We start from the raw sequence: 21,594 nt of genomic DNA, 5'->3' as shown, positions 1-21,594 counted from the left end.
AAGGGTCTCCTGTATGTTAGGACAAGTGTCTCCTGTATGTTAGGACATGTGTCTCCTGTATATTAGGACAAGGGTCTCCTGTATGTTAGAACAAGTGTCTCCTGTATGTTAGGACAAGTGTCTCCTGTATGTTAGGACAAGTGTCTCCTGTATGTTAGGACTGGTCTTAAACTCATTTTATAGATAAGGATAACCTTAAAGTTTTGATACTCCTGCAACCATCCCCCTTGTGCTAAGAGTAGAGGTTTGCCCTGCTCTGACCATTTTATGTGACACTGGGATCAAACCTTAGGCTTCCTGGACATGGTACTGCGTATCATTAGTCAGTGGTTCAGCAGAGGCCAGTGGATCTCTGAGTTTGAGACCAGCCTGGTCGACATAGTGAGTCCAGACTAGCCTGTGCAACATAGTGAGACTTTGTCTCAAAACAAGCAAAAGCTGTAGGGCTGTGTGTATGCTAGACAAGCATTCTACCAATTGAACTCCATCTGGGGAATGAGTGTGTGCACTCGGTGTGTGCATGTGAATGTCACCAAAAATAAAAAACTAGAAAGTAAAATTCATGTTGTATGAAGTAGTTAAATATATGACTATTTTGTACATTTTAACTTATCTATATTTTAATTTTGTTTTATTTATAATGTTTCTAATTTTTCTTTTTAATTCTATTTCTAGGGGAACCTTTACAAATAGATCACTTAGTGTTTGTAGTCCACGGGATTGGACCAGCTTGTGATCTTCGGTTTCGAAGCATTGTTCAATGTGGTAGGTCTGTAAAGCACGTAAGCTAGCTCACTTGAGGAAAGTCGTCTCCTGTGAGCAGGATCAGACATTGTCCGTGGTCTGTTATCTTAAGTGCGTAAGAAGATTTGTAGAGCTGAGGAAGATGAAAAGGGAGTGAGGCTTCCCTTAGACCTGAGGGCTAGTGATTTCCAGAGACTTAATACTCTTAACTAGTATTATTTACTGTGAGTGAATAAGCCTGTAATCCTGGTGAAACTCTTCTGTGATTTAACCAGCCTATTTATAACCAAATTTAGAGAGAACCATAAGGATAGGCATGTAATAATAGAGACTTATCAGTGTTGTAATTCATAGCACAACAAACCTCTTGACAAACCTCAGCTGAAGTCACAAAAGTAACTTAATTTTGAAAGGTAGTATCTCCAGAGTTTGATGGTATTCAAAGTTTGTCTCACGTGGGAATGCCTTTCTACTTGGGAATGGCTCTGAATAGACTAGACCTTATGATCTGCAAGGTTAAGGTTGATATGATGAGAATGTTGAACAACAGTGTATTTTCCAAAAAAACTAAAGTATTAGGGGCTGGGGACAATGCTCAGCAGTTAAAGTACTCACTGGCTGCTCTTCCAGAAGATCAAGGTTGGATTCCAGCACCCGCATGGTGGCTCAAACTCCCCGAAGGCCAGTCCCAGGGCACCTGATGCCCTTTTCTGGCCTCTGCAGGCAATCTTGCATATGGTACAGACATAACATGCAGGCAGAGCACACATATGAGTAAAGTAAAAATAACTTTGATTTTTTGTTGTTTGTTTGTTTGTTTTTTGGAGAAAGGGTTCTTCTCCATTTGCCTGTCCTGGAACTCTCTCTGTAGACCAAGCTGGCCTTGAACTTGCAGAGATCTGATTGCCTCTGCCACCCAACTGCTAGAATTAAAGGCATCACTATGCCTGTCTAAAAGTAATTTTTAAAAAAATAAATATAAAAATTTTGACTTTTGAGTAGCTGTCTTCCCAGTTAGTTTACTAGCCTGTTTCCATTCCAGGAGTGTCTGTCTGTATGTTTGTCTGCCTGTGTGTCTTTTTAGACGGGCTCTGACTACGTAACACTGGTTGACCAGGGACACATTATGAGGATGACCAGCTGGTCTGAGTTCACAGAGTCCTGCCTGCTTCTGCCTCCTGAGTGTCAGCACTGAAGGTGCGAGCCAGCACTCCCTGCTGTCTTTTTCTTTCATAAACAATTTCTTTTAAAAAATAATTTTTAAATTTTAAAGAATTACATTTTGGCATTTGTGTGTGGGAACATGGTGGCACAGCATGTTTGTGGAGGTCAGAGGATGACTTGGAGAAGTCACTTCTCTCTTTCTACCTCTTGGGTTCAGGCCTGGTGTCAAGCACCAGTACTTACTGAGCCGTTTTGATAGACCAGCTAACTGATGCTGTGTCTGTCAAACACACATGGAAGAATCAAACAAACAGGAAAGCAATAACAACTAGAGTTAGGGTTGGAACACGACTGCAAGACTCTTGACATGGAGTCATGTGATTTAAAAAGTGAACCCATTCCATTGTATAGTGTTTTGTATGATAAACTCAAGCTTTATATTAAATAATCTTCTCCTAATTACGTGTCCTAGTTCTTCCTAGGCTAGTAACTTTGCCACCAGTCAGCGTGTGTTCTAAGGGTGCATAGCAGGGGCTGCCCCTGTGTTGTTCCATCCAGAATCTGAGTATTAATTGCTCGCTGCTGATGCATACGTTTATTTTCTTTTCTAGTTAATGATTTTCGAAATGTTTCCTTGAACCTGCTCCAAACACATTTTAAGAAAGCCCAAGAAAATCAGCAGATTGGAAGGGTAGAGTTTCTTCCAGTCAACTGGCACAGTCCTTTGCATTCTACTGGAGTGGACATGTGAGTATTCCCTTAGACCCTTAAATTGTTAACTATAACTATAATACTTTTTATCATCATCATGCTTAAGTACATTTTTAATAGCTGATTATATATTAAAATAAAAAAATTAAAGATGGAAATTTTATTTAAAACCTGTCAGACAAATGGACAGCTTGGGTCAATGACAAAGCATTCATAATTAAAATGAAGGTCTGTAACCACTTGGAGCCATCTGTAGCTGCAGGCCTCTTTGAGCCCCAAAATAATGGTTCTGAGCCTTCTTATATATGAACAAAGGCCTAGGCCAAAAGCCTTTGATTGTCCTCTGACTAGCTCATAACTTAATCATCCTGGTATACTCTTCTAAGTTCTGTCATGTGGCTGGTTACCTGGTTCTCTGGTTCATGGAACTGTCTTCCTCCAGAGTTTTCCTGTGCCTTACTATCTCCCAGAATCCTCTCTCTGTATTGGAACTTTCACCTGCCTGAGCTAATAGGCCAACAGCATTTTATTGACAGGTGGTGCTTCCGTACAGTACAAGAGATTCTCTCTCCAAGTGTCTCTGGTGCATACACTACTACATACAGACTAACTGATCAGACCTTCACTTCCAGTGTGGAAGAGAGTAAGCTTCTCGGTGGCCTTGGTGCCACATCCCGATAGTCCCCACACTCAGGAGGCAGAGGCAGGTGGAGGCAGATGGACCTCCCAGCTTGAGTCCAACCTAGTGAGTGTGAGTTCCAGGGTAGTCAGGACTACTGACTGTCTCAAAAACAAAGCAAACCAAAACAAAAAGAGTTAAGCTTCTCATAAAAGTAGCACCTTTCTAATACGTCAACTCAGTATTCTCTTTCTTCCTTTTCTTCCTTGCCCTCTCCTTCATCAGAATCCACACCAGCCTCCTTGTAGTCCTTCCGTGAGACAGCCATGTCCTCAAGGGCCTCAAGATTTTCAGCATTAGTGGGCTTTTCTCTCCTCTTTGTGCTTTCTGTTTTGCGGAGTTGAGAATCAGTCAGGGTTTGTCCATGCCGTGCATTCTATTACAAAGCCACATCACAGCCCACCAACACTAAGTTTTATTGATGTGTGAATGATACAGGATTAGTCCCTTCTCCCAGCTCACATCCTCTTTTTGAGACAGGGTCACCCTTACTGTATAGCCTGTGCTGACTCTGCATACTGATCCTCATGCCTCAGCTTCCCAGTGGTGGGACTGCAGCCCTGTGCTGTGCTACCATGTGTAGCTTCAATGACGAGCATTTATACTTTTTTAGTTATTTTATTATATGGGTGTTTTGCCTGTGCATTCTCACCTACATACCAGTGTGCAAAGGCATGCTTGGCATATATCAGATCAAGTTTGTGGTAAAAAGCAAAACAAAAAACCCCTGAATTTTCCTGCCGTCTTTATACAGGGGCATGCTAATCTTACCCGCACTATTCTAATGTTAGTATATCTGCTGCAGAAGCAACCATTATATATTTATAATTTCTTGGAGATGTATTATTAAGTTATGGTCAGTTCTTTGTCTTTAGATATCTCTGGTTAAAATTAAAGAATTGTCCCTGGTATGGTAGCACATGCCTTTAATTGTAGCACTCAGGAGGCAGAGGCAGGTGGATCTCTTTGAGTTCAAGGTCAGCCTGGTCTACATAGTGAATTTCAGGAAAGCCAGGGCTCTGTAGAAAGACCTTGCTTAAAAAGACAAAAGCCAACTGACACTCCCTCATAAAAAAAAACAAAAACCACTTCTTTATTGTTACTGTTAGAGAGAAATGGAGAGACTGTGTGTCTGCATGCAGGCACGTTCATTGTGGTGTGCATACGGTGGTCAGAGGAGGACAAAGAAACCCGTTTTCTCCTATTGTGAGTTTTTTAATAAACACTTTTAAATACTAAGCCATCTCACAGGAACAATATTTTTTTATATAAAGATAAATAAGCACTTTATCTTATTAGTATGTTTTAATCTTTAATAAGTAGTAAAATTGTATGCTATCAAAGAATTACTTTAAATTTTTTTTTTATTATTTACTATCAGTGAATGTTTGATATATACTTATTTTATATATCTACATACCTGGAGTCACTTAAACATGTTTGGATGAAAAGAGATCACAAGTGTAAGAAACTCTGATAGTTGGAGTACTTGATGTGAAATTTACAAAGAATAAGTAAAAAGTGAGCCAGGCGGTGGTGTCGCACGCCTCTATTCCCAGCACTTGGGAGGCAGAAGCAGGCGGATTTCTGAGTTCGAGGACAGCCTGGTCTACAGAGTGAGTTCCAGGACAGCCAGGGCTACACAGAGAAACCCTGTCTCGAAAAACCAAAAAAAAAAAAAAAAAAAAGTAAAAAATCCCCACATATATGGTATTTTAAAATATGTATAATTCAGTAAATATTAAAAATGTACTAGTATGCATACTACATTTATATACAAAATTCTCAAAAAAATTTTATTTACCAAGTGAATGTTCAAAGGACCTATTTTTGTAGTAAATGCTTGTAATCCTAACATGCGGGAGGTGCAGAGAGGACCCAGGGGTCCAGAGTCATTGTTGGCACACAGAAACTGCCAAGTCAGAGCCTGTCCCCAAAACCCTTGAATTCCTGATCCTCCTGCTCAGACTCCACAGACTCAAGGCCACCCTGTTATGTGCTTCGTGGCACATGTGGCTAGGCAAACATCCTAAGTGTGCTGTCATCCGTCACACATTTACTCTTGACCGTTTGAGATATGTGTTCAGTGTTTCTTGATGGTATTCACTCCCAGCGCTTCTCAACAACTTGCCAATAATCTCCCAGCTGGTCCCCTTGCCAACCTTTATGTCGTGTGTGTGTGTGTGTGTGTGTGTGTGTGTGTGTGTGTGTGTGTGTCTCAATCTGGTTACTGCTACCTGATGGAATATTGACTGATGATCTTGGCCTGACCTTGTGCAGATTGATACTTTTTATTCTCTGTGAAACCATATCTGCAGTGAGCTTGTGGGTACACACAACCTTATTAGCCCAGAAGGTGCCACTTCACAGCAGTCCTCCCCTTCCTTGGGTTCTTACATCTTTTTCTGTCCCCTCTTCTGCATTGTTTCTTGAATTTTGGAGGTGTTAATATAGATAGATGTCCCATGTAGGACTGCACACCCAACAGTCCCTTATTCTTAACATTTGACCAGTTACCAATATCTAATTACGAATTAAAGAAGAACACCTCTGACCAAGGTTGAAGTCAGCACTAATCTGTGGGTAGAAACAAATATTTAACTTTTTTTTTTTTTTTGAGACAGAGTCTCACTATGTAGCCTGGCTGGCTTAAACCTGAGATATAGATATATAGGCTGGCATTGAACTTCCAGAGATTTGTGTGATTCTGTCTCCTGAGTGCTGGGATTAAAGGTGTGTGTGTGTGTGTGTGTCAGCATGCCAGACCTTATAATGTTCTTAATACTTAACTTTAAAAACCAGTGTTGACTAGTTGTTGTTTGGGGTTTTACAAGATAGTTACAATTTACTAAAACTAGTACATGCAAACAACATTAGTTTTTAACTAAAATGCTTTCATCCCAATGTTAAAATTACTGTTAGGAATAGACTGCCTCAATCAGTAGCCCACTGTGGGAACTACATTCTGTAACTTTTTTTAGTTTTATTTTTATTCTCTGTTCACGAGTGTTTGCCTGCTTCTCAGTCTGTGCACCTCTTGTATGTCTGGTACCCAAGACCTGAAAGGGCATCAGAGCCCTCGCAACTGGAATTACAGATGATTGTGTGCCGCCATGTGGGCTCTGAGACTTGAACCCAGTTCTCTTAGCTACTGAGCCATCCTCTAGCCCCTCTATACTTGGGTAATTAACCACCAGAGCATTCTTTTCTGTTGTTTGTTTATTTATTTATTTATTTATTTATTTATTATCTTTTGGTTTTTCGAGACAGGGTTTCTCTGTGTAGCCCTGGCTGTCCTGGAACTTTTTTTATTTATTTTTGAGACAAGGTCTCTGCGTAGCTCTTGCTGTCCTGGTTTTGTTTTGAATTCACAGAAATCCGCCTTCCTCTGCCTCCTGAGTGCTGGGGTGAAGACTCTGCACTGTGCCCAGCCTCCCATGAGACCGTTCTTAGGGCCAATATATAATCACAGTGTTGCAGAAAATGGAACAAGGATTGGTTGAGTCTGGTTTTTCATAATTTTTATAAAAGTTTTTAGATAAAACAGTGGATCATAGCGATGACTTTTTCCATTGGCGTTGACTGATAGTGAACAGCTCCTCTCTCCCTTTACGCACAGTGAGACGGCCACAGAGACCAAGTGAAGGGCCTCTGCTTAGTCTGCTCGGCTGTGTCTCACACTGCCGTCCTGTCACACACTCCCCTCCCCATTGGAGCTAGGAAACGGTCTCCTAAGCTGAAAGTTAAGGTACATGTTTCTGCTCCAAGAACGTTGTGATCACGCTTCATAGTTTGCTTTGTAGGAGTTTCCTTATAGTGCATTATAGAAATATTATGATATGATTTTTGTAGAACTAGGAAGTTAACAAATACAGGAAGGCTTAAAGCTTCCACTAATAATGCATGTATCTCTAAATGACTTTCATGCTTAGCTCTAGAAATCTGCTTGGATTCATCTTAGATCTATATATAATTAAGGAGTGTTTTTTATTTATTTATTTATTTTTATCTTTTAAATTAAGATGTGCATAATTAGCTTGGCCTGGTGGCACATGTCTGCCTCTGATCCCAATAGTCAGAAGGCAGAGGCAGGTGGATCTCTGTACACAGAAAAACCCTATTTCAAAAAACTAAATTAAATAAAACAAAAACAAACAAAAAAAGAAATGCCAGGCAATGGTTGCGCACGCCTTTAATCCCAGCACTTGGGAGGCAGAGGCAGGTGGGTCTCTGAGTTTGAGGCCAGCCTGGTCTACAGAGTGAATCCTAGGACAGCCAAGGCTATGCAGAGAAACTCTGTCTGGAAAAATAAACAAACAAAAAAGCAAAATAATCAAAAAACTAAAATAAATAAAAAGATGAACATGATTTGTTTGTAACCAATAATTAACCTTTCTGTTTCACATTAGATGTTTAATTTCTTTTCTTTAAGGAATTATTTATTATATGTGAATACACTGTAGCTGTCTTCAGACACACCAGAAGAGGGCATCCGATCCCATTACAGATGGTTGTGAGCCACCATGTGGTTGCTGGGATTGAACTCTGGACCCCTGGGAGAGCAGTCAGTGCTCTTAACCGCTGAGCCATCTCTCCAGCTCATGTAATTTCTTGAAATGAGGAAGAATTACCATTTATTTTGAGCTATAATTTTTCTTCTTAAAATGTTACTTTTTATTTTTGGTTTCTTACTCAAAGATGATAATTTATTTAACTGGTACAGTAGTAGATCTTTGAAAAGGGGACTCAATTTTAAATCTGTAATAACCATAAGTAAATTGTATTATAATTAAAAAAAAATAGCGTCTAGTGAGTTTGGGGATTTAGATGAAGACCTTGTGTTCAGTCCTCAGCTCTGTGAGGAAGCATATCTGAAGAGATGGTTCAGTTGGTTAACAGTGCTCTTGCAGAGGACCCAAGTTCAGGTCCTAGCACCTAAATGTAGCTTACAGCAGCTTGTAATTCCACTTCTGAGGGCTTCAACACCCTCTTCTGGCCATGGTGTTGCATGTCTTCAATCTGAGCACTCAGGAGGCAGAGGCAGACAAATCTGTGAGTTTGTGGCCCATCTGGTCTACACAGCAAGTTCCAGGATGGCCATGACTATACAGACAGACATTGTCTCAAAAGATGGAAAAAGAAGAAAGTAGCAGTTGAAATTAACATTCAGATCTCTAAATCTAGGGCAGAGGAAGCCTGGTTCAGCCAACCTTCCCGGTGTCTGCTCCCTGAGGATCAGTACATGTGCTCTTCCCCAGTCCTCCCCTCCATCCTGGGGCTAGGCCTCTTCTGAAGTCCCCAACCCATCTCCCCTGAGAAAAACTGTTCGTGAGGGATGGGCAAGGGAGCTAGCCAGGGGATGACCCTTTTCTGTGCCATTAGAAGGAGGAGGGACTTACTCTACCCCTCAAACTCCTGGCAATCCCCGTCAGTGTTTGATCTTCTGTGTCCCTTGGGCACCAGTTGGTGAATCCTTGATGACAGTTTGGCAGCTTCAGGAGTAAATAGCAGTTCTCATGGGGAAAATTCAAATTTCCAGTGTCCAACGGATAGTTTATACACCTGTACAACACAGGGGTTCACACGTATTTAAACCTGAAATCAAAGCTGATGGCTGCGCTCTACACCTGGAATCCCATTACTGCAGAGGCTCAACCAAGGCTCACAGGTCAAGGGTAGCCTGGGCTACAAAGTGATAGCCTGTCAATAAAGTCTATGCTCTCTGAAGTTAAATGACGTCTCTCCCTTTTCTTTCTTTTATCTTTTTTGTTTTGTTTTGTTATTCGAGTCACAGGTTTTTAAAAATGTAGCCTTAGTTGTTCTGGAACATACTCTGTAGACTAGGCTCGACTAGAAGTCACAAGATCTGCCTGTATGACATGGCATGTCTCTATCTTAACTTTCTACTTCTATTTGTTTTGTTTTGATTTTATAATTTCTGTATTGGAGAAACTGGGTTTCTTTATTTGATCACCTCTTGTTTTGCTTCACTAAACATATTTTTCAAACTTTTGTCTTTTCTCCACCTTGATAAGTATCTCTTCTGTTATTCCATATTTGATTCTAAGCTTTAAGAATAAGCTAAATAATAACTTAGAAGTGGCAATGGACTACATTTAGGTTTCCTGCTTAAAATATCTTTTTTTTTTCCCTCCCTCAGAGATCTGCAGCGGATAACCCTACCCAGCATCAATCGCCTCAGACACTTCACTAATGATACAATTCTGGATGTCTTCTTCTACAATAGCCCCACCTACTGTCAGACTATTGTGGACACAGTAGCTTCTGAAATGAACCGAATATATACACTTTTTCTGCAGAGGAACCCTGATTTCAAAGGGGGTGTATCCATTGCTGGTCATAGTTTAGGTAACACATGAATTCTCTGTAGCCAGAGAGAATGATCGTGCTTTGAATCACAGTGTATTCAATCAGTAACTACACATAGCCTGTGATGGAGAGTGTGGAAGGGGTTGGAAGGGTGGTGGGCAATTGGAAAGAGTCTCTGTGTTGATTTTCTTACATTTGTAATTGGCTTATAACTTTTTGTATAACAGACAGCCAATGTCTTAGAAATTGTCCCTTCTTCTATTTTACTTATAGGTTCGCTTATATTGTTTGATATCCTAACAAATCAGAAAGATTCTATTGGGGATATTGGCAGTGAAAAGGTAATTTGGAAGTTTAGATAGGTTCTTTTGTAGTATTCCATACTAAAGATTTTTAGATTTCCAGCCTTTTGTGTTTAGCTGTTTAGTCTTATGCCATAATGTTAAATGTACATTGATGTTGACAGCCTGGTAATTAGGTCCTGTCATTGTTACATGATAGAAGCAAGGTGGTGTTTGGTGTCTTCAAATCCCTGGCATATGTGTCTCCTCTCTGTAAATATGCACTGCGGTGCTTGACTAGAACTGTACTCACTGAGCTCAGTGTGTAAGGACGGAAGCCTGCCTTGGTGGTTTGTAGATGTTATGTGTGAAAGCCAAGGGCAGACAGGATGATGAAACCTCTCGTCATAAAAAGTCTATGGACGCCGGGCAGTGGTGGCGCACGCCTTTAATCCCAGCACTTGGGAGGCTGAGACAGGCAGATTTCTGAGTTCGAGGCGAGCCTGGTCTACAGAGTGAGTTCCAGGACAGCCAGGACTACACAGAGAAACCCTGTCTCGAAAAACCAAAAAAAAAAAAAAAAAAAAAGTCTATGGACATTTTACCACTGATAGGATGGATTTAGTATTTGATAGACACCATCTTCTAACTTACTTTTTTTTTGTAAGTATCTTGTGAACCTTTGGGTTCTGAGTTCTTCCAGGACTTTGGGTTCTGTCTTAGACTATTTTACACCTTTTTTTTTTTAAATTTATTTTTTATATATATGGCCGCTTTTCTTTGATTTGTTTTCTTTTTTTAATCTATATATGAGTTTTGCCCATGTGTTTGTATGTGTGGCAGAAGGTATAAGATCCCCCCGGAACTGATGGTTGTGACCCATCATATGGGTGCTGGGATATGAACTCTGGCCCTCTGGAAGAACAAGTTCTCTTAACCACTGGGCCATCTCTCTAGCCCCTGCATAGCTGTTTTGCCTGCATGTGTATATATTCATTGTGCATGTCCCTGCTGCCCCGGAGGTCAGAAGAAGCCATTAGATCCCATGGAACTGAAGTTACAGATAGTTGTAAGCAACCGTGTATGTGCTAGTTACCAAATCCAAGTCCTCTACAAGAGAGCAAGCTGTTAACTGCTGAGCCGTCTCTCCGGCCTCCCCATCCCTGATTTAAAATGTTATATGTGTCAGTGTTTCACCTGCATGTATGTCTGCACCATCCTTGTACTGGTGTCCTCAGAGGCCAGAAGAGGACTTCGGATCCCCTGGCACTGGAGTTACAGTTGTGAGCTGTCATGTGGTTGCTAGGAAGTGAACCCAGGTCCTCTGGAAGAGTAGCCAGTGCTCCTAACCACTGAGTTGTCTCTCTAGCCCTGACTATTTTATCTTAAATTATGTTTTCTTCATAAGCACTCATTAAGGCCTTTTTAATGATAATGGAGATTTTGATATTAATTTAAAAAATATTTTTTCCCAGGCATAGAGGCCTTTAATCCCATCCGCTGGGAGGCAAAAGCAGGTAGATCTCTGAGTTTGAGGCCAGCTTGGTCTATCTAGTTAGTTCCTGGCCAGCTAGGTATAGACAATGTATGAAACTGTCTCCAAAAGAAAAAAATAAAAAGGTAAAATTAAAAAAAAAATTAGCTGAGGTTGCAAAAATTTGGAGATCACTATTTTATTTTGTATATATTAAACTTTATTTAAAACTGGGTGTGGTGATATATACCTGTAATCCCAACACTTGTGAGACTAAGGCAGAAGGATCCAGAATTAAGGGGCATCCTCAGTTACATAGTAAGCTTGAGGCCAGCCTGGGCTACGTTAGACCTTAGCTTAAAAACAGAGCAAGGGATAGAGTTAAGGTTCATTATTGTAAATATCTTACATGATATACCTTATATTATAAAATAGTATTAATAAAATAAACAAATTTTCTGAATACTAAGCCTTATGACACAATTTTTAGGGTTCATTGAGTACTGCTGAGGATCGAGGAGATGTGTCAACATTAGCAGAATTGCTGAAGAACCTTCAGCTCTCTGAGTTCATCACTGTCTTTGAGAAGGAGAAAGTTGACAAAGAAGCTCTGGTAAGAACATGCTTTTAACTGTTACACCGCGTGGTTCTCAGTACTTTTATCTTCACGTGTTTACCAAGAACATGCCGTTTGGAAGCCTTCTACTTACAAGCATCTCCCCACCGATGACGGGTGAGCATTGCCTATCTGCTTTTATCAAATAAAGGATCTCTGCTGTGTGGGAGCTCAAGGTTCCTGGGGCCACATTGATGCGCACGTGTCAGAGAGTGGTCTAAAGCCAGCCGAGCTTACAGCCACTATGAGCCAGGAGCTGGCCCTGGTGTGAACAGGAGCTGCCTGTCTCTTAGTTTTCGTTAGCTGAAGAGCGGGACTGTGGGTATTGTCTTCTGATTTGATACATCGGTTTCCTTAGCGGGTATTTAATAAGTGCCCACTGTGGTCAGGCATGCGCAACAGGGTCCTAGTAACACGGAGCTGGTTATTGGTAATTACACAGTTGTGTTAAGAACAGCCGGGCGGTGGTGGCACATACCTTTAATCCCAGCACTTGGGAGGCTGAGGCAGGCAGATTTTTGAGTTCGAGGCCGGCCTGGTTTACAGAGTGAGTTCCAGGACAGCCAGGGCTACACAGAGAAACCCTGTCTTGAAAAACCAAAAAAAAAAAAAAAAAAAGAACTGATGAACAGAAGTGCACAGCGGTTTCAGAATGCAAAGGGAAGGACATCCTTCCCCAGTAAAGTGAGTGGCACTTAGGCTGAGATTTTGATGCTAACCCGTTATGCCATCCTTCTGTGTTGGCCAATGTCCTCACAGCTTGTGTGCATCAGGAGGAGTTTTAAGTGACTGTCACTAGATACCAGCTTTTCTGGTTGTTCTTTTTCATACAGTATTCCATGGCTATCTATTGACACTGCAGTTTTTACTAATACGTTTTGGGTTATTTTATGATTAAGACAAGACTTGGTTTACCAAAGTGGCTTGTGTGTTCTACCTTAAGGGAGCCAGGTCAGTACAGAACCAAGAACAAGCCTGATTCCTTTAGAGTCGAGAGCATTTCATTCATTTTATTTTGCTTAGAAATTAAAAACAAACCTGTTGTGTTGCTTATTCCTAGGCTTTATGTACAGACAGAGACCTTCAGGAAATGGGAATTCCCTTAGGGCCCAGAAAGAAGATACTGAACCATTTCAGTGCCAGAAAGAATTCAATGGTATGTGTCTAAAATGGCTTAGTGGGGTAAGACAGTTCTTTGACACTGATCGTATCCTTATGCTTCAGGAGATATACACTCTGCTAACCAAGTAATGCTTTTGTTTGTTTTCCATACTGGGGATGGACTCTAGGACCTTACCTGTGCTAGGCAAGCACTAGAGAGCTGGGCGATATCTCTATTGATTTTTTTTTACTTTTTATTCTGAGATGGAGTCTCACTAAGTTGCCCTGACTGGTTTTGAACTCAGTCTTGTAGGTCAGGGAGACTTCAATTTGAATTTGAAATCATACTGCCTCAAGCCTCCCAAGTAACTGGGACTATTGACCTGTAGCACCAAGCCCAGGTCTGGTTTGTCTTTGTTTTGTGTATTGATGAGGTGAGGTCTCCCTGTGTTACTCAAGCTGTCTTCACGCTCTTGGCATTTTTTTTCCTTGAGACAGGGTTTCGGGTTTCTTTATGTAGCTCTGAGTGTTCTAGAACTTACTATGTAGACCAGGTTGGTCTTGAATTCACAGAGATCCTCCAGCCTTTGCTTCCCAAGTGCTGGGATCAAAGGTGTGTGCACCATTATACCTGGCTTCCTCTTCCCTTAGCCAAATTGTTTGAACTACAGATGAGTGCTGCCCACACCTGATGGAGTAGTTTTCATCATTAGGCTTGGCTCTTTTTTAGAAATTAAATGTTTTCTTTATCTGCATCTTTAGACATGCTATTGGTTTCCCGTCTTTCTCCCTAGTGCTCCTGCCATTCAGGTTGATCTTTATAACAGTGTTGCCACAGTATCATTCACATCACATGTCTGTCAGATGGTTAACCTGTTACAGTATAAAGTCCAGTTGGTTTTAGGCTTTCATATTTTTATAATCATTCCTACTAATTCTAGCATCTCTCCATCACCTCCAGAGGAAATCCCATACCAATTTGTAGTCATCCTCCATTGCACATGACTGCAGCTGTTGCCAGCTGTGGCCAGCCTCTATCTTATGCTTCTTTTTTTTAATAATAGTAAATTTTCATGTAAGTGAAATTATGAACATATAGCCTTTTATGACCGCCTTTTTTCCTTTAGCAAAGTACTGCGTATTAAGATCTGTATATGTCCTTTCTGTCTGTGTGTGTGTGTGTGCCTGTGTGTGTGCCTGTGTGTGTACGTGTACCTAGTTTCAGGCCTTAATGATTAATTCCTTCTCAACTTTTTAGTAGAAGTCTCCTTTCCTTTTTGAGACACAAGGCATGCATGCATTCATTCATTCATTGAGCTAGGTCTTACTGTGTAGCCCTGGCTAACATGGAAGTCACAGAGATCTGCCTGCCTCTGCCTCTAGAGTGCTGGCCTTAAAGGTGTGTGCCATCACATCTGGTAAGACCCAAGTCTTGATCCAGTGTTTGTATTATATGCAACCCTTAGAGAGACATCAGCTTTGCCTTCATTACAGATCCATACACTTTATAGAATTTACCAACAATGCTCTGCTATTGTCTATCATATGGTCACCTGAAATTTCAGCTGCTGCCAAAATGGGTATGCTCCCATAGTTTATTTTTATTTATATATTTTTTGAGACATGGTCTTACTGTGTAGTTGTAGCTGGCCTAGAACTCACATGTAGATCAGGCTGGCCTTTAACTCATAAAGATGGGTCTGCCTCTAACTCCTCCCAAGTGATGGGGTTAAAGGTATGCTCCACCACACCCAGAATTTACTTATTTTTTTTAAGGTTTATTTTTTTGTTTTGTTTCTGTATGTTTGACTGCATGTATATCTGTGTACTCATGTACATATGGTGCCCATGGAGATCAGAAGAGGACATTGGGTTCTCTGGGTCTGCAGTTACAGATGGTTGTGAGCCGCCATGTGTGTGCTGGGAACCAACCCCAAGTCCTCTGGCAGAGCAGCTGGTCTTACCCATGGGGCCGTCCCCCATGCTTTGAAGCACATGGGGCTGTCAGCTCATAGTGTAAGGCAGCAGCTATCATTTCTTCTGTATGTTTATCTTGTTTTGTAAGGGACTCTGCATAGAATTATTGGTTGCCATTTTAAAGCTTTTCCTTTGACCCTAGCAGCTATTTCCATGAAACTATGTTTTTTTTATTCTTTTTAGGGTATTAATAGGCCAGCCATGTCAGCTTCTGAGATAAACATCCCCAAGGAAAATGGTGACTATCTGGACGTTGGCATTGGGCAGGTTGGTTTTGGTTTTTCCTACTTAGTCATTGTGGGAACAGATACGACTCAGTACTAATGAGGACTGGCCTTTCGCCCGCTCCCAGGTGTCTGTAAAGTACCCCCGGCTCAACTACAAACCGGAAATATTCTTTGCCTTTGGATCTCCCATTGGAATGTTTCTTACTGTCCGAGGATTAAGAAGAATTGATCCTAATTATAAATTTCCTACATGCAAAGGTTTCTTCAATATTTACCATCCTGTAAGCATTGAATAGCTGCTATATGTTTTTACCTAAATACTAGGATTTCTTAGCAAACAGCATATAATTTTTTGTTATATTTATTTTCTTTTTCTATATTATTCTTTAGAATCTAGACAGCTAGTAATATTGATTAGGAAAAAGAAATTAGGAGCTGGTGCTGGTGCATGCCTTTAATCCCAGCACTCAGGAGTTAGGGGGATATGGATCTCTTGAGTTCTCGGCCAGCCTGGTCTCCAGAACTAGTTACTGGACAGCCTGAGCTAGGAAGTAATTAGATAGAGGACTGTGTTCATTCATGTGTATGAGCCCAAGGACAGCTGTGGCACCATTTATCAGGTGCCGATTGGTTGGTTTTGGTTTTGATTTTTTTTTTTTTTTTTTGAGTCAGGGTCTCCCTTTGACCGGTCCTGTATCCTGCCAAGTAGACTAGACTGTCCAGTGAGCCTCTGGGATCTGCCTGGCTCAGCCTTCCCAGTGCTGGCATTTGCAGGGGTTTTGTTGTTGTTTGTTTGTTTGTTTTTAAATATAGGTTCTAGGGGTAAGACTTAGGTCTCTTTGCAGGTCTGATCTATCTCTCCGTCCACAACTGTACCTTTTTACAAAATAAACATAGTTATTTTTACCTAAAAATATGTAATTCCTCACAGTCTTTATTAGGGGTAACTAGTTAGCTGTTATTTTCCTATGCAGTTTGATCCTGTGGCGTATAGGATTGAACCAATGGTGGTTCCAGGAGTCGAGTTTGAGCCAATGCTGATCCCACACCATAAAGGCAGAAAGCGGATGCACTTAGGTGAGTTGGTTAGAGAACTGGTACTTCTGGGTGTTCTGATGAGTACAAACTAAATGCACCTAATCTGTTCTTTGTTTTAAACTTGATACCATACAACATTATTTATTCACTCATGTTTCAGAACTGAGAGAGGGCTTGACCAGAATGAGTATGGACCTGAAAAACAACTTGCTGGGCTCACTGAGGATGGCCTGGAAGTCTTTCACCAGAGCTCCATACCCTGCCTTACAAGCTTCAGAAACAGCAGAAGAAACTGAGGCAGAACCCGAATCAAGTTCAGAAAAGTCCAGTGGTCAGTGACAGGACATAGAACTTACCTGAGGAGGGCACCATGCTGTGGAGTTCTCTCCCAGGGCCTTCTTCCCTTTCCCTTTAATTGTGTGGGCCTGTTCTGTGAGTCAAAGTTGTCCTTGCACTATGCTAACCGTCCCTGTCACTTTAATTGCTAAACAGTAGGGGGAAATCTTATGTGTGAGGAGGAAAATGTCAAGAGAAGCAGTTAACTATCCTTGAAACATTTCCCACTTGAGATTTGGGAATGATGTTAAAAGCCTACTCTGTGTCAGGCATGGTGACACAAACCTTTAATCCCACTGCTTAGGAGGCAGAGACAGGTGATCTTTTTGAGTTTGAGGCCAGCCTGATCTACATAATGAGTTTTAGGCTTGTCAAGGCTGCATAGAGAGACCCTATCCTGAAAAGCAAAACAAAATCCTACTCTTTTAAGTTCCTACTTAAAAAAAAAATAATTTGTGTGTTTGTGTGAATAGTGGAGGCCAGAAGAGGGTACTGTATCCCCTGATGCTGAAGGTACATGCATTTGTGAGCTGCCCAACATGGGTGCTAGGAACTAAACTTGGGTCCTCTGGAAGATCAGCAAGTGCACATACCTACCTAGCCAGTGCCCCAGCCCCATTGCCTTTCTCTGTTAAGGACATTTGTTTTTACTCTTATGTATGTGTGTGCATGCTTGAGTGTGTATATATGTGTATCAAATGCGTTCCTGATGCCTTCAGAGGACAGAGTCACTGGATCCCCTGGTATTGGTGTTACAGGTTATGACCTCCTTGATGGAGGTGCTGGGAATTAAACCTGGGTCCTTTGCAAGAACAGTAAGTACTCTTAATTGCTGAGTGATTTCTTATACTTTTTACTTTTTATGAGGTGAATGTGTGTGTGTGTTATCACTTTTATTTCCATTGCTGAGGACTAGCTAGGATACCTAGGATACTCAGCTTCCTAGAGTCTGTCTCCGTTTGCATTTAGTTTATAAAATTCAAGACACCTGACTCATGGATGTCCAGGTGATGGGATGTGTTGATCAAAAGAAGAAACTGAACAAAATTAGTGTAACTCAAGGAACTTTTAAAAAATTGAGAAGGAGAAGACCGAAGAGAACTCTGAACAGAGTACCTCATTATAAGGTAAACGCGAATCTGATGGAGTGTAGAATCTTTCACATAGATTGTGTGTGTGTGCGTGCACATCTTCATATGTATGTGTATACATGTATGCATGTATGTGTGGGCCAGAGTGTCTTCCTCCTTTTTTTCTCTGCCTTAGTTCGTTTAGACTAAGTTTATTTATTAGACTTGGGTCTCTCACTGAGCCTGGAGCTCACTAACTGGCTACCGATCTTCCCGTCTCTGCCTCCCTAGTGTTGGGATTTTAGCTCCCGCTGCCATGTCCAGCTTTCTGTGTGGGTGTCTGGGTGTTGGTGACAGGCGCTCAGTCCCTCATGCTTGCAGGGTAAGCAGTTAGCCACCTCAGCAGAGTTTTCTGTCCAGTCCTGCACTTAGGTTTTTACAATGGCTTTTGTGTATCCAGACGCCACCACAGAAGAGCCTCCTGTGGAAGTTAAAGAGGAGGCTCCCATCCACGTGGGGATGCTGAATGGAGGCCAGCGCATCGACTACGTGTTACAGGAGAAGCCCATCGAGAGCTTTAATGAGTATTTATTTGCTTTACAAAGCCATCTGTGCTACTGGTGAGTGTTGTGTGTTCTGTTTCCTTACCTAGTCTCCCCTTCAGCATCTCTAGGGTTGAGCAGGCTCTCAGCAGCACTGGCACCCAGCTTCACCCCAGCTGGCGCTGACCTTTACCATTTATCTTTTGAAACCAGTGATTTTTCATGCTTGTAACTCTAGCATGTGTGATTCTGAGTCTGCAGGATTTGAGTGTGTAGATAGCCTGACTGCCCGTTGAAATCTTGCTCCCTACCCCACCAAAGAGTGAGGGGAGGAAAAGGGAAGAAAAGGGAGCAGCCCACTTAAAGGCATTACAATGGCTGCCACATGTATTATTATTAAATACAATTAATTGCCAGATGGAGTGTAGCTCAGTGGTGGTGGTTACTAAATTGTGTACCATTTAACAACACAATTTCATCACCAATGAAGCAAAATAAAGGAAAATAAAGCTAGAAAAATAACATGGAGCACCGAGAAGTAGTTTTAAAGGATGCTCACCTGTAATCCCAGTACTCTGGAGGCTAGGGCAGGAGGATTGCTGTGACCTTGTTTTATGTTCTGAGGAATTTTTCAGTGGAACTCTAGGGGGATAATTGTCTGGTGTAATCATTGTCATCTCTATATGGTAAATAGACTCAAACTAAAGCTCAGCAAAATCAGTCACTATAGGAGCTAAAATAATGCCCTTTAAAATGTTTTCTTTAAAAACACTTAGCTATATTTATTTGTGTGCGCATGTTCTATAGCATGTAAGTAAGTGGGAGTCAGCACGACTGCTGAGGGTTAAGCTGAGGGCGTTAGTCTTGGTGACACGTACCGTACAGCTGAACTGCACATGGTCCTGCTTGTTTGCTTAGCACAGAAGGAAACCTAAGTTTAAAACGTTTGCTTTAAAGCTGGAAATGTTGGTACATGTCTATCCCAGAACTTGTGAGCTGGAGGCAGGAGGATCAGGAGCTCAAGGCCTGGGCTACATGAGACCCTCCAACGAGTTACACAAAAGAGTGGAGCCTCCTAGTCTGGATTAAAATTTTTCTGAGTGGTTTGAAATTCAAAGGAAGATGAATAATTTAGGTGGGGGGAGGGATGGAGGGAGAGGAGACAGAGAGAGAGAGCACTTCATCTCATTTTGTGCCAAGCTAGTGGGTTTCTACCACGTGCTGCTGTCATGTTTCTTATAGCAATGAAAATGAAAGATTTCTTTTAAAATGTAGATAGACATTTCTTCTGCCTTATCTACTGGTATTTTTCTGAGTTTCTTTATTATTTTAGACATAATGTTCCACTTTATTTTTTTTAGATGTATGTATGTATGTATGTGTGTGTGTGTGTGTGTGTGTGTGTGTGTGTGTGTATGTGTGTGTGTATGTATGTATGTATATGAATGCTCTGTCTTCCTGCAGAAGAGGGCATCAGATCCCATTATAGAAGACTATGAGCCACCATGTGGTTGCTGGGAATCAAACTCAGGACCTCTGGAAGAGCAGCCAGTGCTCTTAATCACTGAGCCCTCTCTCCAGCCTCAGTGTTCCACTTTATTAATTTATCACAGTTGTAAGTTAGTCCTCTGCTGATAAACCTTTTAATTTTTACAACATGTCCTTGTTGCTTAATTTTCTCATGAATCTTACTTACAAATGGAATTGCTTGGCATAAAGGCTGTATGCATTTGTAATATTTGGTAAAATCTGCCAAACAAAAGTTGTCCTTTACAAAAGCACTTACCATATTTATTTATTAGTGTTTGAGTATGCCTGTGGCCCCTGGTGACCTGAGTCAGGTCACCGGCCTGGCAGGAAATGCTGTACTCACTGACTTATCTCGCTGGCCCATGTTGTCCGTTTTTACATTCTTACATTGTGCAGTGTACATTACATCATACTGCAGTGTTCCCCACAGCTTTTTGTAAACAGGTGTGTTAAGAATACATTTTTGTGTCTGATATATATACACATTTGTGTGCATATATGCATGCAGGCACATGTGCCTGTCTATGCTTGTAGATAGAGGCCAAAGGTCATTGTCAGTGCCTTTCTATAGTGTCTATACCTTATTTTTTGAGACAAGGTCTCTCACTGAACCTGGAGCCCACCGATTAGGCGAGGCTGTCTGGTCAGTGAGCTCTGGAGATAGACTGATCCCGCGTCCCCCAGGTCCTCCTTGCCCAGGTACTGAGGTTGTAGTTACATGCCTCCTAGCCTAGCTTTCATGTGGCTTCTGGATATCCCAACCCAGATTCTCATGCTAGTGGAGCAAGCACTCTACAGACTGACCAGTCTCCTCAGTCCCCTTGCCAACACAGTCTGATCAACTTAAAACTGACAATTTGTTGGTTGTAAGATGTATAATAAAGTGCAGATATTTCAAGTCCAGAAATTTGAGTTTCATGATCTATGAAACCATTACGATAATCAATACTTGACAATACTCATCGCTGAAAAGTTTATGTTTCATTGTCACTGTCCTTGACCCCACATCTCCAGGCACTGATCTCCTTGTTACTGTAGTGTGCATATGTATGACATCTGTTTGGACTCCTTCTTAGTTACTTCTCAGTTGCTGTGACAAAGCACAGCCACTGAAGCAACATAAAAGAAGCAGTTCAGTGGGAATCAGAGGTGCAGAGGGTAAGTCTGTGACCATCATGGCGAGAACATGCCAGCAGGCATAGCATTGGAGCAGTAACTGAGAGCTTATATCTTCAGACAACAGCCAACGTGATGCAGAGGGACAAAGCTAACTGGGAATATTGTGGGGTTTTAAAACCTCAAAACCCACTCCCATGACACATCTTCTCCAACAAGGCCACACCTCCTAATCCTTGTCAAACAGTTCCACCCACTAGGGACTAAGTATTCAAACCTATGGACCTATGAGGGCTACTCTAATCCAAACCACAGAATCAGAATATATCTTCGTTTTTGGTCAAGCTTCCCTGAAGGGAATTATTTCAAGATCCATCCATGTATATAATTATGTATATAATTTATTCCAATTTAGTAAATGATCAGTATTTCTACTGTATGTATGTAACCCATTCATCTCTTTGCACACGCATTCGTGTGTGTTATTGTTTGAGATAGTCTCACTGTTTGGGACAGATTGGCCTCTAACAAGATTCTCCATCCTCCTGAGTGCTAGGATCCCAAGTGTTTACTGCTCTTGGCTTCATAGTTGAAAACTGTTCCCTTTTATTTTCCTTCCTTCCTTCCTTCCTTCCTTCCTTCCTTCCTTCCTTCCTTC

General features: G+C 41.4%; 1 protein-coding gene across 3 annotated transcripts in view; it reads left to right on the top strand.

Annotated features, from left to right (window-relative positions):
* Ddhd2 (DDHD domain containing 2) overlaps positions 1-21,594 on the top strand; it is a 34,721-nt gene that overhangs the window by 5,635 nt on the left and 7,492 nt on the right. For all 3 annotated transcript variants that reach the window (XM_028768287.1, XM_028768286.1, XM_028768285.1), the window contains exons 6-16: positions 676-765; positions 2,520-2,655; positions 9,459-9,667; positions 9,902-9,969; positions 11,874-11,996; positions 13,060-13,155; positions 15,261-15,344; positions 15,430-15,585; positions 16,279-16,381; positions 16,503-16,673; positions 18,209-18,368. In XM_028768287.1, the coding sequence (XP_028624120.1) occupies positions 676-765; positions 2,520-2,655; positions 9,459-9,667; positions 9,902-9,969; positions 11,874-11,996; positions 13,060-13,155; positions 15,261-15,344; positions 15,430-15,585; positions 16,279-16,381; positions 16,503-16,673; positions 18,209-18,368 (1,396 nt within the window). The remainder of the gene's footprint in view (positions 1-675; positions 766-2,519; positions 2,656-9,458; positions 9,668-9,901; positions 9,970-11,873; positions 11,997-13,059; positions 13,156-15,260; positions 15,345-15,429; positions 15,586-16,278; positions 16,382-16,502; positions 16,674-18,208; positions 18,369-21,594) is intronic.

This window comes from Grammomys surdaster, unplaced genomic scaffold (assembly GCF_004785775.1).
Source record: "Grammomys surdaster isolate TR1022 unplaced genomic scaffold, NIH_TR_1.0 185, whole genome shotgun sequence".
Taxonomy (NCBI): Eukaryota; Metazoa; Chordata; class Mammalia; order Rodentia; family Muridae; genus Grammomys; species Grammomys surdaster.
Note: the sequence above shows the minus strand (reverse complement) of the source record. Positions and strands in the feature narration are given on the sequence as shown.